The sequence below is a fragment of the Phoxinus phoxinus genome, assembly GCF_949152265.1.
Source record: "Phoxinus phoxinus genome assembly, chromosome: 19".
NCBI lineage: Eukaryota > Metazoa > Chordata > Actinopteri > Cypriniformes > Leuciscidae > Phoxinus > Phoxinus phoxinus.
Genome location: NC_136894.1, coordinates 26,776,854 through 26,795,223, shown reverse-complemented (window position 1 = coordinate 26,795,223; position 18,370 = coordinate 26,776,854). Strand labels below are relative to the sequence as shown.

General features: G+C 37.4%; 2 protein-coding genes and 1 long non-coding RNA gene across 5 annotated transcripts in view; 1 reads left to right on the top strand and 2 right to left on the bottom strand.

The window, feature by feature from the left end:
• chd4a (chromodomain helicase DNA binding protein 4a) overlaps nt 1-276 on the bottom strand; it is a 31,065-nt gene extending 30,789 nt beyond the window's left edge. For both annotated transcript variants that reach the window (XM_079590909.1, XM_079590910.1), the window contains exon 1: nt 24-276. The gene's annotated coding sequence lies outside the window, so the exon portion shown is untranslated. The remainder of the gene's footprint in view (nt 1-23) is intronic.
• The window catches only part of LOC306986670, a 392,716-nt gene that overhangs the window by 146,660 nt on the left and 227,686 nt on the right, over nt 1-18,370 (bottom strand). The window lies entirely within an intron of this gene.
• eno2 (enolase 2) lies at nt 5,875-18,189 on the top strand. 2 transcript variants are annotated; one of them, XM_079590700.1, is made up of 12 exons: nt 5,875-6,181; nt 8,257-8,342; nt 8,716-8,811; nt 10,024-10,082; nt 10,959-11,028; nt 12,641-12,774; nt 12,902-13,124; nt 13,234-13,431; nt 14,016-14,217; nt 14,298-14,406; nt 14,516-14,574; nt 15,977-18,189. In XM_079590700.1, exons 2-12 carry the CDS (start codon nt 8,258-8,260, stop codon nt 16,044-16,046), a joined length of 1,305 nt encoding a protein of 434 aa, XP_079446826.1. In that variant the 5' UTR covers nt 5,875-6,181; nt 8,257; the 3' UTR covers nt 16,047-18,189. The 2 variants fall into 2 exon arrangements, with proteins under 2 accessions (XP_079446826.1, XP_079446827.1); XM_079590701.1 differs by lacking the exons at nt 5,875-6,181; nt 8,257-8,342; nt 8,716-8,811; nt 10,024-10,082 and adding an exon at nt 10,567-10,692.

Sequence of the window (18,370 nt, the reverse complement as noted above, 5' to 3'; positions counted from 1 at the left end):
ACAATTTTAGAAAGTATACTCACACAACTTGACCTATTCCCTTTTTCAAACAAACAGCTAATGCAATTTAAGATGTCACCACGTTGTATTGGCTCCTTTTCATCAACACTTAAATACAATTTGTAATATCCCTAATGATTAAGTATTGAAAGTGTATCCAGATTTTATATATTTTCTCGGCTGTAGGATGCACACAACGTCGCAGTTTCTCCTTCTGCCACTTACACCCTTTGCATAGACACAAAGAGATCAGGGGCCAGACATCCCATAATAATCACCCTCCCCATATTCACACATACACATACATACAGACATTCACCCTTCCCCCCACCGCATAGTTACCTTGCAACATACAGACCATAATACCCCCCCCCCCCCAACAACCAAAGACAGACCCTCTCTTCCCCATTCCACCATGCCCTTAGCAACAGTTGCCATGGAGACAGCCACCCCTCCCACCCCAGTTAACATCCCATAATAATAAACATAGTCACTGACATCCCACAATAACCATAACTCCGAAAAAAGAATGAACGGGAACTGAACCGGAAGAGAGAGAGAGGGAAAAAAAGTCTATTAGAAACTCCTCGCCAGCCTCCTTCCTTATTACAGTTCTGTATATACAGTATATGTACAGTAGACATTTGTGAGCGTATAAAAGGCCATTTATAATCACAACTTAAAGTTAGAGCTCTTCAGTGCAATGGCATTTTAGAGCAACAATTCTCTACCGCATGTCACTAACTTTATTTTGGGGTCCAAAGATGAGCTCAAATAGCAGATAATAGTTCACGTTTTGGGTTTTTAGGTTCAAGGCCACATTCAAATATGGTCTACCGTTCAAGTTCAAATATCAGACTGACAGAGAAGCTATATAAGGGCTTAAAATGAAAGTGGCACTATGTGATAAAGGCCTTCAGAAGTGATAGTCTCTGAATGGGACATCGGGATGTTTTGTAGTTTGACCTTCTCTTAGCTTCAAGCTTCACCTTTTTGCCATTTTCACCCCGTTATGATCCACCTGAATTGTCCAGTAAAATGGCAAACATTGACAGCTCTTGACGCACACATCTAGTCCATCACAAAGCAACACATATATGTATGTATGTACATGGAAACAAATGTAATTTCTTAGAGGGGGGATGGGGAGTGGTAGGCACCATATAGCATAATTACATATCAAAGAAATGTAGAGGTGGTCGTCATGACAACTCAGGCGAACCCCTCCTCCACACTCCAAAGCACCAAATATCCAGTAATAATGTCTCAGCCAAAAGAAAACACAGACCATAATATTCTTCCTGTGCTGGCAGTTGTCATGGCGATCCGCAAGAAAGAGGTGTTTCTGTGCGTGACTGTCTTTTGGGGGGGCGTGGGGGGGGGGGGGGGGGGGGTTGTATAAAGGAGGGGTTTCAGATTACCATGCATGCTAAAATGAATGCCATAATACTCTTTTAACGCTCTCTGCTAGTTCCCTCCTCCCCCCACACCCTCACCGTACTGAGCGTGACTCCATAACTGGGTGAAAGAGCCACATATGGACACCATCAGAGATGTCTACTGATAAACTCTTAAGACACAAGCGGTGTTGGATGTGGCCAAAAAAAAAAAAAAACAATAGGCCGTGATTTCAATTTGAATCACTAACTTTGCTTGTGCAACTATTAGTCGCCTTCAAATGCACAGACTTAATGTAGGCTTTGTTGCTCAGTACAATAAATGTCCTTGGAAATAGTAACATTTAAATTAGCAATCTTCTTGTTTCATGAGGAAGAAATGAGAAGTGAATCTTCCACCATACAGCCAAATAAAAGCCCCAAAAAATAGAGACAAAAATGAACAATCCTGAGTGTGATATTCACTCTCTTTTTCTTCCCCCCTTTAAACCCGGCCCCCACCCCTCCCCCTCACTAATGGCCCAGACATCCCATAATACCCCCCCCCCCCCCCCCCCACCCCCACCCACCTTTAATCTCAGTCTGAACCCCATACTAAATCATGCAAAACTGTTCATAAACTGATTTCTGCTCCTTGTATTTGCAGGTTCAGATTTGTCACATATAGACGTTATCCTTCAGTTTGTTGTTTAATTGTTCTTGTACACCTTTCAGACATTTATGCACAACGTACATTGTGAACATTATGAAAAGGGAAGTAATCAGTCCAAAGGGACCCAGTATGGAGATTACGAGTATTTGAGACATTCAAGATACATTATGATATATAATAGCCATGCCCTTTTCCATGACCTCGTATTCCCCACCCCCATCATATTCCGGAGCATTGCGATTGATTAATTTTACCACATGAACGTATTGTGCTTCATTAAGTAAACAAAGGATGTTGGTTATGATGCATTAGCTTCAGGGTCCCCATTGCAACATATGAAATGCAACACACACAATACCGTATGTAGTTCAAGTGTCATTCTAATAAAAAGAAAATGTTGCATGAGATGCATGAGGAAATACAAGAGATCATGTGTAATTTTCCAAAACATTTGAAATCAGGTCAAATGGATGCTCTTTAATAATTAATCATGCTTGTATAGGCGCACTGGGTTTGTATTTTTGTGGATCGCATAACTACCTACCTTTCGCAATATATTTTCGCAATATATTTTCTTTTATGAAAATTAATTTACATATCTGAATGATTACATAGAAGATCAAAATATTTTTCAGGGAATGTCTTGCTATTGCATTTGTACTTGACTTGCACTATCATCTGCAGTGTGTAGACCTCTCCGTGCATGCTCAAAGCTTTCAGATAGAAATGTTCAATATCTACCCTGAAAATATAAGATCACTTCAATAGCCGTGACTCTCTTAGATGTGCTTAAAAACTATGCGCTATATTCAACCAACCAACATAAGGCCATCAGTTTTGGCAACTTCTAACATAGCAGAGAATGGTTAGGATCTATGCAGGGTGTTTATTCAGATAGAAACTTTGCCTGGAGAACAAAACATCATAAATCCTGTAAATGAACACAAGGAGTTCTAGGAGAAAGCTACGCAACCCTTTTGTAAAATTGTTAAGAATTAAATGAACTGTCTGCTGTCTGTATTTACTGGTGGTGGTGAACTATAATGATATACAATGAGGAACGTGTTGATGGTGACCTCTAGTGATTGACTGTGGAAATATTGGATAAGAATATAATATAGCTCCTCCTAGTGACCAGGAGTAATATATCCACAACCCAAAGACTTGATTATGATATAGTTACGCATTTTAATTAGTTTTGTTTGCAATGTCTGGTTTAAATCTCAGTAGAATTTGAAATACACCTTACAAGTTACAAGAAAACAGTGATTTGTTTTATTTAAATTCATTAAAATTATATATTTTTTATGTTTACACTACCATTCAAATGTGTGAGTTAAGTTAAATAAATTAATAATTTATTCAGCGAGGTTGCATTAAATTGATAAAAAGTGACCAAAAAGACCTATTTCAAATAAATGCTGTTCTTTTGAACTTTCTATTCATAAAATAATCCTGAAAATAATGATCACGGTTTCACAAAAATATTAAGCATGCAGCCTATAACTGTTTTAAACATTGATAATAATAAGAGATGTTTCTTGATTTCTGAAGGAACATTTGACACTGAAGTCTGGAGTAATGGCTGCTGAAAATTCAGCTTATCATACAAATACACATTCATTTATCATATAACTGAGGTGATTGCATTAACTATTGATTTAAATGGGATTCCATGAAATGCTATATTGATAGAATCAAGCAGTTTTATGGGTAACATCGACACATTAACAGAGTCAACATGTCTTAAGATGCACACACTGCTGTATATTCTCTTCTAAAGAAATGATAACAGTCTCTACATGTGTGTCCTGTTATAAAGTGAATTTGACACATGCTGGGAAGCCGTGCATGACTCAACAGAATACATATACCATAGATGTGTTTATTCAGGCTCTAATGTCAACCCAATGAAAAGATCTTTCTTTTAAGAGTGCATTTCAAAATGGACAGAGAGACACTGGTGATCTTATATATCCTTGAATCCTGTTGGCGGGTTGTATGTTAATTCAGCAATAAAGATCAAGATTCAGGGTTTTCTCACTTTCGTTCAAGCCTTCAACTGTGCCAAAACAAACACAAATTCTGTCAATGTTTTACTTGAGTTTTGGATTATTGACCTTTGTTGGTTAATTTGTTTATAATGTTTGTATAATGTATTTAAATTATTATCTTAAAAGGAATTTCATGAACAGATTGTATAGGACACAAACATAAGGTTCACTTAAGGAAATTTCTAATATCTAAACCACTTAATTGAACATTATAGTGATTCAAGAGGCCTAATGATATAACATTTGCTTTGTTTGTAATGTTTTTAATGCAAATTTTAATATCCTGATAGTGTTTCCACTTTTTCTTTTGTGAATTTAAGAACAAACACGTCAGGTTAGAGCAACTGGCACCAGTTCTAGAGATCAGACTCATTTTAAAGACACTTTTAGTTTAAAATCTATTTCTTGTTAGTGAAACCATCTCTACTACAGGCTTTTTATATGGAGGAAGGAACATTATTCTCTAACAACATTAATAAAAAACATGAAATATTAATCGCAATCAGAACTTCGAAGCACCAAAAAATAATGTAATTGTGACTGACCAAGAGGTTTGTATAGGCTGTTATTCTCAAAATAAAACCCTTTATCTCAGTATGAATGTGCGCGTCAAGATCAGTGTGACCCAATTCCCTGAAAAAATAATCTCATTAAAATAAACAGTGTAATCACAGATTATCTTTTACTCACCTTTATGTGCCGATCTCATATACTTTTCACACTCGCACATACAAACACAATATATATAAATATAATCATAGAGATATTTGTCCAGTTGTCTTCATAAAAATAGAAAGAATTTGTTAAATTATAAACTAAAGCGTGCATATTACTTCCGTAAAGAGTGACATTTCTGTGTAGGCTACTCAGTAAAGGAAAATATGTTAGACTTAACTTAATTTTATAAATTTTGTGTAAAAAAGTGGGTCCCTTAAACAACTATTAGTTTTCTTTTAGCTATTTATTAACAAATATGCAACAGCCAAAGTGGCCTTGGAAACATTAGCAGAAAAGGAAAGTATATATGTTCAGGGGCAGAGCAGCTTGTATTTTAATGAAAGATCATCCAGACTAAAATTTCGGTTTTATTATTTGGAAATTTGTGCACTGATAAGTCATGCAAAATAAAAAAATATTCTATTTTATTTAATCATATATTTTAAAAAAAGTATTAATATTTTAAGAAAAATAAGCAATTTGTACCTCACAAAAAATAGTTAAAATTCACATGAATTTAAAAAATAAACGTGAATTTCTGAAATATTTATTATTAATTTAACATAATCTTTTTATGTTTTAGGTTTATGTTCTTTAAATCCCAAAACACCATTTATTCACACAAAAAATCTAAATAAGAACTATATCACTGCTGTAAATTCGGGATGAGATGAAAGGTTGGATAGCATTTTACCCCCAATGTGACATATATCCGAGTGAAATGGCTTCTTGAACCAGAAAAACTGTAGGGCGACACTTGATTTTGCCCATGTGGAATTGATTGGATCATTGTGGTTTGCTATTGGTCGATCTCATGTGAGTGACAGGTTGTCCCGCCCTCGCGCCAGTAAACACGTCATCAGAGAAGAGGATGGGAATATAATAATTCCGTTACAATAAATAATTCAATATTTCATTTTTTTTAATTTATTTTAATTTAGATTTCATGGTGACTTTAATAGTCATCATAAGCTTTGTATTCCCTTAACACTGGAAGGTTTTAGTATTGCTTCTTTCTACGGTCTACCCAGTTCCTCCATCTATTTTTACCAGCAGTCACAGAGGAACATTGCAGTACCCTGTGTTTGTTGTTTTTCCCCCTCCTCTTCCCGGGTCCCTCGTTCCCGCTTATTAATCAGTCGCCTTGACCTACTCATCCTCCTCTTTCTCTCCTCCTCTCCTCTCTAATTCTCAGCATCTTCCTCTGACTCATCTTTTCATCCCCTCCCCCGTCTGTTTCTCCTCTCATCTCGCTCTCATTCTGGTTTCCACCCACCCTCGCTCTGTTTTGCCTCTCTCTTCCGCAGTTCAACACTTCTTTCCAGGCTTGCCTCTCGCAAGGCTACGCGCACTGACGGCAGGTAATCATCGCATGAAAGCCTTTTTTCTTGTTTGCACTTTCCGCTGCTCCTGATGCATCATTCATGCATCTGTTGCGGGGTCGTGTTTGGCTTGGCCATAAATAATGCTAATGAATGGGTTAATATAGGTTTGGGCATGACTTTGTGCATGTTGCATTAATTAACCAGGAATTAATTGTTATATCGAGACATCGCTGCTGTTTAGGGCATGTCTCTGCGGACAGTCTCCTGCATTAGGAGTCACTCCTCAGGTTGGGATGCTGGATGTGAATTTGGGTGGCAGTGGTTTTTTTTTTTTCTGTTGCCCGCTGCTAAGGGGTCGGCCAGATGGATCCCGCACTATGTGTCTACGGTTTGTACATAGGCGACGTGTTATCAATGTGCGTCCAAGCTGTTCTCATTGGTGACGGGATGATCGGGCAATTTTACTGTATTGATCTTGAGGAAAATCTTTATTCAAGTTCATTTTAGGATAGCAGTACTGCCTATATTTTAAATGTCAAATTTTTGTTATTATTATTATTAAAACTAAGCAATTAATGCAGTTAAGTGGGCAATGAGAAGCATAAATAATTAGTTCACCGCGCGAGTTCCGAGTCTTTCGTATATTTGTCACGTGACAAACGCAAAAAAGAACGAATCACTCGTGCACGTCCCATCGCTGGTTCTTATTTCCGTCCGTCTCCAATACGCGCTTCGATGATCCAGAAAGCTCTTCTTTTTGCCAAAGGGATGTTAAATTATTTATCTTTTTCTTGCCCCATCACGCCACTTTCTGCGGTATCCACCCCACCCCTCCGTTGATCGCCCCCTCCCCCCTGTATATCTGCTGACAGCACGCTTGCTGCAGTACCACACTGGCACGGCGTAAATTAGCAGCGTCCGGATTTAGATGCACGATCATGAGCTGGTCGCACCGTGCGGCACCTGTGTGGGCATATACATGTCCGTCTTGTCATTACAAATAAAGCCCCCCCCCCCCCTAGTCTAAATTCTGGTGGTCGGTGCTATGAGACGCGCATTCCATTAGCAAGGTGACACATGTGCCCATGTCGGTCGTGGCACATTTAGAATGAAATTTGCATGTTCTGGCTTTTTGTTGGCTGCCAGCGTGGCATGTCTGTCGATGCTTGAGCTTTATCTCTCATTGGTAAGAAGGACGGAACTGAATGTTCCAGAAAAATAGTCCTATTTTCAAAGCAATCAGATTGATTGGCACTCCTGATGTTTTTGCATATTGAGTCAAAATGGATGCTATTCACTTTATGCAAGTTCCTAGTCTTATTTTGAACGATTAATCAATGCACATCATTATAAATGTTTCATTTCTTAGATCAAAATTGAATAACTGTTCAATAAAAGCTTGTAAATGTATGTTAATGGATAGCCAAATAGGTATTGTTTTAGCAAACTCATATTCTTGTATGGAACGCCCATTATTCATGATCCAATCCATTCTCGGGCCAACTTTTTTCCTACAAAAAACATCCAGATTTTGACCCCTTGGAGGTGAGCAGGCAGTGATCGTGTTCATTTAGACATATTTTTTTATCGCCTCTCCAGGCAGCTAATGTAACCTGAGTATTTCTGTGGACTAAAAGAATTACGTACAAATGCAGTATTTCATGACAAAATGCAGTTTCGTACACAGGAAGACAAGAGCCAGCTGCTTTTCGACAACAGAATTATAAACCCAAAAATTCTGTTTTGTGTAGGCTACATGAATGTACTTTTCCAAACACCCTCGAACAAAATGCATTATATGCATTTTTGTTCACAAATTGCTCACTCTGTTAATCGTTGTCTGGATCACAAAATACTTTGTGTATCCTTTGTGTACCCTAGTTCATCACTTACATTTATGTATTTAGCATATGAACAAGATTTATAATATGTAAAAGGAGATTTATGGCAGATGCAGGTTGACCAAAACAGTGTTTTGACCCGCTCACTGTTATATATTTATCTTTCTCATGCAAAGTCAATTCATTTGATGCCATGAGTTTCTAAACATCATGAGCAATGATGGCAGAAGTTTAACTCTCATGCTCTCTTGTTTCCTCTCTGTCTTTAAGGATGTCCATTGTGAGCATCGTTGCCAGGGAAATCCTGGACTCTCGGGGAAACCCTACAGTGGAGGTGGACCTGAGAACTGATAAAGGTGAATCAATAGAGCCTGTCTTCAAAAGGTTCTATTGAAGATTTCTTAAAAAATCTTTTTAAGATTTTAAAAGCAAAGGAATATGTGGAATGTGTTATCTACAATGTAAACTGAGTTCCTGGATGAATGTCCATTAAAAATAAAGTGTATTTATTGAAAGCATTTTCCAAAATGCATACATATAAAATACAATTTATAATAAATATAATAAAAAACGAAATCAAAATATATGTCCAGTAACTTTTAAGAGACAAATGTAAATGCATACAAATGTAATTATGTTGACACAGATCCATCAGTAAGATATGGATGCACTATGTATTAATCACCCGTATAAATGAATGACAGATTTGAAGTGTCAGTGTGTTTTCAGGTCTGTTCAGGGCTGCGGTGCCCAGCGGAGCATCGACGGGCATCTATGAGGCTCTGGAGCTCAGAGATGGAGACAAGAGCCGTTACCAGGGCAAAGGTGAGCGATCAGAGATAGTCCATCGTAACATTGGCACTATTATATAACATTAGATTGTTTAAAGTGCCTCTGTTATGCTTTTTCTAATATTACATTTTATGCAGTGTGTAATAGCTGTTTGTGAATGTAAAATGTCTGCAAAGTTCAACAATGTAACACATTTGCATAATGCCAGCCTATGGTCTTCATTGGCTGCCCACGAGTGACGTCTACTCTGAACCGCCCTCAAACACTGTTGTAGCTGAGGCCTGGAAGAGTTTGGTTCGTGTTTGTCGACATGTTGAGAACACGCTGTTTTCAGCGCTGCAAATCTACTAAGTATGCACTTTAAACTTATAAAGACTCGGCTCAAATTGATACAGTAACAAAGCCATTGTTACTGTTCGTATTACTGGGTATCAAGTGCTGAGGAAGATCCGGAGCTGAAATTCAGATTCGATTCGCTCAGGCCGTTTCGTTTCTGAAATGCGCTGTAGGCGGTGGACCAATCACAACAGACTGGGCCATTTGACCAATCAGAGCAGTGTAGCTCGCGGAAAGGAGGGGTTTTCGATAGACTGAATCTTCAAGCAAACTGTTTTCAGACTCTTTGAGAAATGATGTGATGTGCAATATACACTGCCTGACCAAAAAAAAAAAAAAAAAAAAAGTCGCTGTTTGAATCTAAATAGGCAAATGCTTAAGGGTCTATGATATATCTGGATCAGTATTGCAGTGTGATTATTATGTTTCTAGCATGTTATATAGACTTTACAGAGTGCTTGACTGCATTTTCAATACAAGATCTTGACCAAAAATGAATGGACCTCTTGATTGAAATAAATGTTGTGATGTTATTTCCATCAAGAGGTGTATCAATTTTTGGTCAAGATCTTGTATAGACAATGTAAGAGTCAAGAGTTAGAATAACTGTTGCCACACATATAACATGCTAGAAACATAATAATCACTGCAATAATGATCCAGTCATAGACTCTTAAGCATTTGCCTGTTTAAATGAAGCAACTTTATTTTTTGAGAAAATTAAAGTGTTTTTTAACCTTATAGATGCAACTAAACCAGTTGTAGTCTTTAAAACAAAAATAGTACCTTTAAAATAGAATAATAGGGGCACTTTACAACTAATTAGATAATTAGTTTTGTAGTCTCCTGCTATAGTTTTGTTTTTTATCTGTCTTGACCTGTTTTCTTGTGAATGTCTCGTGTTTTAAGGTGTTCTGAAGGCTGTTGGTCACATTAATGACACTCTTGGACCAGCCATCATTGCATCTGTAAGTGAAAAAAAAAGGTTTTGTTTAATTAACCTTCTTTTTTATAACAAATAACCAAACTATTCGTTTTCAACCAGCATGAGAAGGATTATAAACGGCAATCTGTGCATATTTGCTTACTTCTGGAAAAGATCATTAAGGTTATAAGATCTACATTAAGATGAGACTCATTTCTGCAAGAATCATTTGCAGCTAATATTTAAAATATACTTGGTTTTAATGAGGGCACATCTTGTATTTAAACTTACAAAATGAATGTGACTACATTTTCTTCCACTATGATTTACATTCTTTTACAGCCTCCTATGCTTTCTCATTCATGGTTTTCTTCAGATGTTTGTCGGCACTTTCCCAATAATCAGATTTTTTTTTTCACAGTTAATTTCTAAGCAATTGTTAATTTAATTATTTGTTATTTGTTTATTTGTTTGTTTGTTTTACAGATCAGATTCCGATCAGATGGGATCAGAATCAGATCCCACCCCTGCACTCTTTGAATCATTTTTCTTTTTATATTTTATACCCGTTTACTTGTAACAAGAGATTTTAAAACAGGTCCAACTGCTTCAAATCTCCCAAGGGCAGAGACACAAAATCTCCTATTTTCCAGGTCTTGATTTTCATTCTGATCTACACATTCCATTCTTTCGTTTTCATGTTTTTTTTTTTTTACTTCCATGTCTACAATGCGAAAGTTAAAGCAAATCCAAAAATACTCAAATGCTGCAAGAGTACTTATATACTGATTTGACTTTGATGATGATTTTTAATTTCACAGCTGCAGGGATAATGATTAGGCAACATTTTCATCAAGCATCAATCAGGCACTGTATTTTATTAATCTGGAGAGTTTTATCTTCATGATGTGAACTTTAGGAGATCAGTGTGGTGGAACAGGAGAAACTGGACAACATGATGATTGAAATGGACGGCACAGAGAACAAATGTGAGTTATTATCTTATATGATAACATCATATTTTTAAAGAAATAGTTCCACCAAAATGGATTTGGTTCCACCAACATTTTGGCATCATTGACTCACCCTCATGTTCCAAACTTGTATGACTTTCTTTCTAAACATAAAATGAGATATTCAACGCTGTATTTTCTAAACACTAAAAGTACAATGACTAAGAAGGACAAAAAAGCAGCATAAAAGTAGCTGTATTCCATGTCTTCTGAAACCATGAAACACTTAAAACATACCAAAAGTTTACTTATTTAATTACTGAAAATCATACATATTGTAAGCAATTGTGATGTGCATATGTGAAGTTTAAAAAACTATATATGATTTAATAGGATATAAGAATTTATAAAGAACTCAAAATAGTTTCTAAAATACGTTACTGTTCAAAAGTTTGGGGTTGGTAAGATTTTTTAATGTTTTTGGAGAAAAAAAAAAGTATTTTATTCTTACTAAGGCTGCAATTATTTGTTCACAAATACAGTAAAGGCAGAAATATTGTGAAATATTATTACAATTTAAAATAACTTTTTCCGAATATATTTAAAAATGTAATTTATCCCAGTGACGGTAAAGCTGAATTTTCAGCATCATTACTCCAGTCTTCAGTGTCACATGATCCTTCAGAAATCATTCTAATGTGCTGATTTGCTGCTCAAGAAACATGTATTATTATCCAAACAGATGTTCTGATCAGATTAAAAACAGATTAAGTGCTGCTTAATATTTTTTGTGGAAACCACGATTTCTGTTTTCTGTGATGAACAGCATTTATTTAAAATAGAAATCTTTCGCAACAATATAAATGCCTTTACTGTCATAAAGGAACACGCCCACTTTTTGGGACTTTAGCTTATTCATCGTATCCCCCAGAGTTAGATAAGTCCATACATACATTTACATTTACATTTACACCCACCGATAGCCTAGCTTAGCACAAAGACTGGAGGTAAACGGCTCCAGCTAGCATACTGCTCCCAATAAGTGACAAAATAACGCCAACATTTTCCTATTTACATGTTGTGATTTGTATAGTCACAGCGTGTACAAATAACAAGGTCGCATGAGACACAGCCATCATCTAACCGTATACAGTACATACTGGGAACTATATTCTCAGAAGACGAAGCACCGCTACTTGGGCGGAGTGATTTGCGCAACACTCTGAGCGAACTCTCTGCTCCTCACCACAAGCTTCTCAGGTGCTTCGCCTTCTGAGAATATAGTTCCCAGTATGTATACGGTTAGAAGATGGCTGTGTCTCATGTGTATGGACATGTATGTATGGACTTATCTAACTCTGGGGGATAGGGTGAATAAGCTAAAGTCCCAAAAGGCGTGTTCCTTTAAATGCATCATTTAAAAAAAAAAAAAAATCTTACTGACCCCAAATTTTTAAACTGGTATTTAAAAAAAGAAAGAAATTGTAATAATTTCTGCACTTGGTCCAATAATGTTATATTTTTTTCAATGTAGCCTACAGTATATGGATTTTTTTCTACACAATAAAACTACCATATAAATCACATAAAAAATTATATAATAATTAAAAAAAGAATGATAATTGCTGTCTGTTCATCATGTCTACAGCCCAGTTTGGTGCTAACGCCATCCTGGGAGTGTCTCTGGCCATCTGCAAGGCCGGTGCAGCAGAGAAAGGCGTCCCTCTGTATCGTCATATTGCTGATCTGGCAGGAAACACAGAGCTAGTGCTGCCAGTTCCTGTAAGACATCTCATTACTCAATTGCACGACTTAGTACGCAACATAATAATTCACATCCGCAGGTGTTTTTTCTTGATTATCTCGGGAAATAGACTGACTAAGCACATTTTCTCTGTCTATTTGTCAGGCGTTTAATGTAATCAACGGAGGCTCCCATGCTGGAAACAAGCTCGCCATGCAGGAATTCATGGTACTTCCTGTGGGGGCGGAGTCATTCCGTGACGCGCTGCGTGTCGGAGCCGAGCTCTACCAGACACTGAAGGGTGTCATCAAGGAGAAGTACGGCCAAGACGCCACCAACGTCGGTGACGAGGGAGGTTTTGCCCCAAACATCCTGGAGAACAGTGAAGGTGTGTTTATGAGTCTGTGCATCGCCTTGTCTGAGCTTGTGATCCAATTTAATCATAATTCATTTATCTACTGTTCTGCTCTGTTGGCTTCTCTATCACGTCCCCACAGCTCTTGAGTTGATCAAGACTGCCATAGACAAGGCCGGGTTCACAGATAAAGTTGTGATCGGGATGGATGTAGCCGCCTCCGAGTTCTACCGCGACGGGAAGTACGACCTTGACTTCAAGTCCCCTCCAAACCCGGACAGACACATCACCGGCGATGAGCTGTTAGAGATCTACCAGACGTTTGTCAACGATTATCCAGGTAAATTGGGAAGAATAAAAGATGTAAAGGAGATTTCAAAATTCAAATGTTAATAAAGTCACCTTGCGGTCCATTTAAATGATATACATCCTAGTGTGACTTTCTTCTTTCAGGCGAACACAATCAGAGTTGTATTAAAAAACATTCAGTCTCTTTCAAGCTTTATAATGGTAACGGCTGTTTTGCTCTATCCTCTGTGCTTTCGCATTCGTCAATATGTCATGTGTCGGGTCAGAGGTCACTCTTTCGCTGGATAGAGACTCAAGTACGGCCAGTGATTATATGGATATTTTTCTTACAATTCGCTTTAGAAGGCCTTTATTAACCCCTGGAGCTGCATGGATTACTTTTATGATGCATGGATGCTCTTTTTTGGGCTTTAAAATCCAATTCACTTCCATTATAAAGCTTGGAAGAGCCAGGATATTTTATAATATAACTCCGATTGTGTTTGACTGAAAGAAGAATGTCATATACGGTGGCTTGAGGTTTGAGTTAAGTATGGGATAATTTTCATTTTTGGGTGAACTAACCCTTTAACCGAGAATATTCTATCATGTTTTTGTTCCCATCATCATTGACAGTGGTGTCCATTGAAGACCCGTTTGATCAGGATGACTGGGCCGCTTGGACTAACATGACGGGTTCAGTGGGGATCCAGATCGTGGGCGACGACCTGACCGTCACGAACCCAAAGAGGATAGAGAAGGCAGCAGAAGACCGCGCATGCAACTGTCTGCTCCTGAAGGTTAACCAGATCGGCACCGTCACAGAGGCCATCCAGGCGTGAGTAACTCCAAACTATGTCTAATAAAATAGCATGTTCTAGCTCCTTACCTTCCCATTTTGAACTGTGTGTCCCTCAGATGTAAGCTCGCTCAGGCCAACGGATGGGGCGTGATGGTCAGCCATCGCTCAGGAGAGACAGAAGACACTTTTATCGCTGATCTAGTGGTGGGACTCTGCACTGGACAGGTACGCACACTTACACAAATGTAACCAGTAAGTACAGAAATTATATGGTCTATATATTTACAAAAACAATTCTGACACACTTTCACTCTTTATCTCTCTTATCTTTCAGATAAAGACAGGAGCTCCGTGTAGATCTGAGCGTCTCGCCAAATACAACCAACTTATGAGGCAAGAGAGCGTTCAACACACTATTTTTAGCAATGCAGTAAAAACCTCCATTCGAATCCCCAAAAACAACGTCCAAATATTTTTCGCATGCTTTTTGCCTCTATTAACTCTTTCCCGCCATTGACGGAATTTTCCGGCTTTCCAAGTTTTCACTATTATACTGTTGGGGGCACTATTACCCATCTTCTGAAAGATTACTGAATCTCCCGATTAAAACAGGTGAAGAAGAAGCAGAAACAAGGGATGGCATATGTAAGAAGATGCATATGTAAAATAACGCGATCATCAACATTAAATAGCATATCAATCAAAACTGCCTAATGTTACCAAATGAAATGTCGACCCAGGACGAGCTGTAGGACTGTGAAACTTTGGGGGTGTTGATGGACTCGATCTACTCCATCTGTGTTTTAAACATTGTTCTGAATCTGATCCAGACAGTCTTTGACAAAAAACATGCTTTTTTTTTTTACTTACCCACATTCAAGTTGATAAAAGAATGCATAAAGCTAGAATAAACGTTTTTGGGGGGGCCATGAAAATTTTATGAAAATTATGTAAAAATCTGGCGCTTTTTTTTTTTTTTAACCCTGTCGAGGAAAGAGTTAAACAGGGCGTTGCTAAAATCTAACATACTATTTTAGCAAACCATCTCCAAAGAGGTATTTATTTTGCTTGTTGAAACAACTTCAACTTCTAATCATATTTTTAGTGATGCTGTTTTTATTGTTCATACATACTTATGTTTATGTATCTAACAATAAGTACTGAACGTCTTGCTTAACCCATCTTTCAATGATTGTTGCTTGTTTCCGTCACAGAATAAAAAATATAAAAAATGTAATTGTGACTTTTTGTCTCACAATTCTGACATTTTCTCGCAATTGTGAGAAAGTCAGAATTGTGAGATTAATTTTTTTTAAATTATTATTCTGTGGTGGAAACAGGCTTGAATGAAAGACTTGAGCCATATTTTGAGATTTTTTAGTGCGTTTTGAAATCTTTTTGCAATTTTTAGCGCATAAGCCACTGGCCAGTAATCAACCTCTTAGCAACCACTCATACCACCATAGCAATGCCCTGGCAACAATTCTAACATTGTAGTGCCGCTAGTATCGCACAGAAACACCATTCATATTTTCTTCAAAAATGTAAAAATCATTAATTTCGATTCTATTTGTGCCTCAGCAGCACATGCTCTCATGAAAATGACTCAACATAATAACTGACTGTTGTACTTAAAAAGCCCCAGTCTCAAAAATAACAGTGGTCGCAAAAAGAACCAATATAATTACTTTGATTGACATTGCTGATTACAGGCTTCTAGCTCTTTCTCCGTCACCTCCTGTTCCCATATAATTAATCCATGTCCATCTGTCTCTTTTTTTCCCCTGCCTCACAGGATTGAAGAAGAATTGGGTGATCAGGCTCGTTTCGCCGGGCACAATTTCAGAAACCCTAGCGCTCTGTGAGACTGACGTCACCGCACCAAATTCACATGAAAAAACAACAACTGACAAACAGAGTATGTACTGCACTGAACCGACTGACTACCCCTAACATTCCCTAAAATCACTCAAAAAACAGCACTATTTGCACTGAGATACTAAAAACGACTTACTCAGACACTCAAAATATGTATTTAAAACTGGACTGCGGACAGGCTTTGATAGACCAAATATTATGCACAGCGGATCCTGGACAGACCAACATTATGCACAAGTGATTCTGAGGTACTTGGCGGGCAAAACATGTGCTCAGGGTGGACATGCATGCGTACAGAAAACGGACCTTGAATTTGACAAGGCAAAGACTCTGTTGTCTAAAAAGAAGGATTTAACTCAGATGGAATAAAAGTAGAGATTTATTTGAATCAGGTGTAATCTTTAAATTTAGGCTTCAATTTAGATGTGAAATATATGTAAATACATTAAAAAAATCTAGATTGACTTGCCACACTAAAGAAATCAAACGTATGTAATTTTATGGTTCATTGCATGAGAACATGGTAGAAAAATGAAATAGTTACATGAATATTAATGCAGCAGTGGGATTTTCAACGGGAAGTTTGACACAGTGAAGTATTTAGATATATAAGGGACCAGCGTTTACTCTAAAAGACAGTTTACTAAGTAGTTTGCCCAGGGCATTAGAGGCTTTTTATCAAACATACTCTCTTTCTCAGATGCAGTTTTTGTGTCCATCTCTGACCCAAAAGCATACTGCATAACAAACTGTTATTCAATCAAAAGAAAAGACCAAATCAGCAAATAAAATAAAATATGGTGCTTGAACATTGACTTAAATGAAAGAAAAAAAAAGTTTCATTCATTTTAGTATATTAAAAATCATAATAATGTGTGTAGAATAATGTCTTCTCATAAAGATGCTTCGCTTTTTTTAACATTGAAAGTTCTTAAGTTTCTGTATATCATTGTCCTTGAGTTGGGAGGTCTCAAATATGTCCTCGTGTGATTATGTTATTATCACCTTCACCTTACATAGATCCACACAGTCAAACACACACACACACACACGATAATTAAAGTATTGAACAAAGTTCACGTCACTTCTAATAACAATAATTATATTCAAAAGTCCCCAAATCTTCATACGTCTGCCTGATTTTCTCATGCAATGACTCTTAAAATGTACTTTCGCATTTTCTTTCACCCTGGATCTTAAAGGGGAAGTGAATTTTCTTTAAAAGGATAGTTTACCCAAAAACGAAAATTGTGTCACCATTTACTCGCCCTCAAGTTCTTCCAAACCTGTACGAGTTTCTTTCTTCCGCTGAACACTAAAGAAGATATTTTAAAGAATGTTGGTAACCAAACAGTCGAGTAGCCATTGACTTCCATACTATGTTACCAAAACATTCTTTAAAATACCTACTTTCAACTGTTCAACAGAAGAAAGAAACAAACAGATTTGGAACAACTTGAGGGTGAGAATGACAGAATTTTCATTTTTGGGTGAACTATCCCTTTAAATGGGTAAAACACTTCCTCCTCTCCCATCTTAATGTGGATATTAAGCGAGCCATTCGTAGGTAGATTTTCTTAAAGATTGTAAATACTGTTGATCTGTGGCACACTGATCTCTGGCTCAACCAATGGCGTGTGTTTGGGGCAGAGAGAGCAGTAGAAATGACACGCTTCTCCTTCAAGATGAATGATCTTAATCCAGCAGTGAACGAAAGAGAGACATAACAATCACAATGACAGATCTAATTCAAGAACTCGACCGACAGACACGCTTACACGGATAGAGACACACATTCACTCACATTTGTGTAGCAAAGTCTCACCCTCAACGCACACGACTCCTTATTCTCTGCCACCTTGGACTTGCAGTCTGTGTTTCTTCCTTTCTCGTGGTTTCATCTGTATCCTCCTCCACCCCTTTCCCTTCTTGTGGTTATGACTTGGCTTGTTCCCCCTTACCTGAAATCTTTTTTCTCCTTGATGACTTGTCTTTTCGTTATTTTGTGGGATTATCGTGGTGAAAGAAGGAAAAGAAAGCAAGATGGAGAGAAAATAAAAAAAAAGACCTGACAAGCCTGTCAAAGAATAATGTTATGGAATATTAAAAGCTGTCATTACTTTCGTCACCCTCGAGTCTCTAAGTGTGTTTTCTTCTCTTCTTTAAAAGCAGAGGAGGACGTTTAAATGGCTTTTCGCCATTTAGATGCTCAATTACGAAACATTAAAACAGAAGCTGTGAATGCTTTTATGGGTTCTTGTCACCTACATTACAAAACGTAAAATTATATAAAAAATATATATAGTTATAT

Bases quoted from the DNA above. Each gene is read 5' to 3' on its own strand.
- eno2 (XM_079590700.1), top strand. From the start codon at position 8,258: ATGTCCATTGTGAGCATCGTTGCCAGGGAAATCCTGGACTCTCGGGGA. The intron at 12,775-12,901 runs GTAAGACATCTC...TCTATTTGTCAG, and splicing joins AGCTAGTGCTGCCAGTTCCT to GCGTTTAATGTAATCAACGG. The intron at 13,125-13,233 runs GTGTGTTTATGA...ACGTCCCCACAG, and splicing joins CATCCTGGAGAACAGTGAAG to CTCTTGAGTTGATCAAGACT.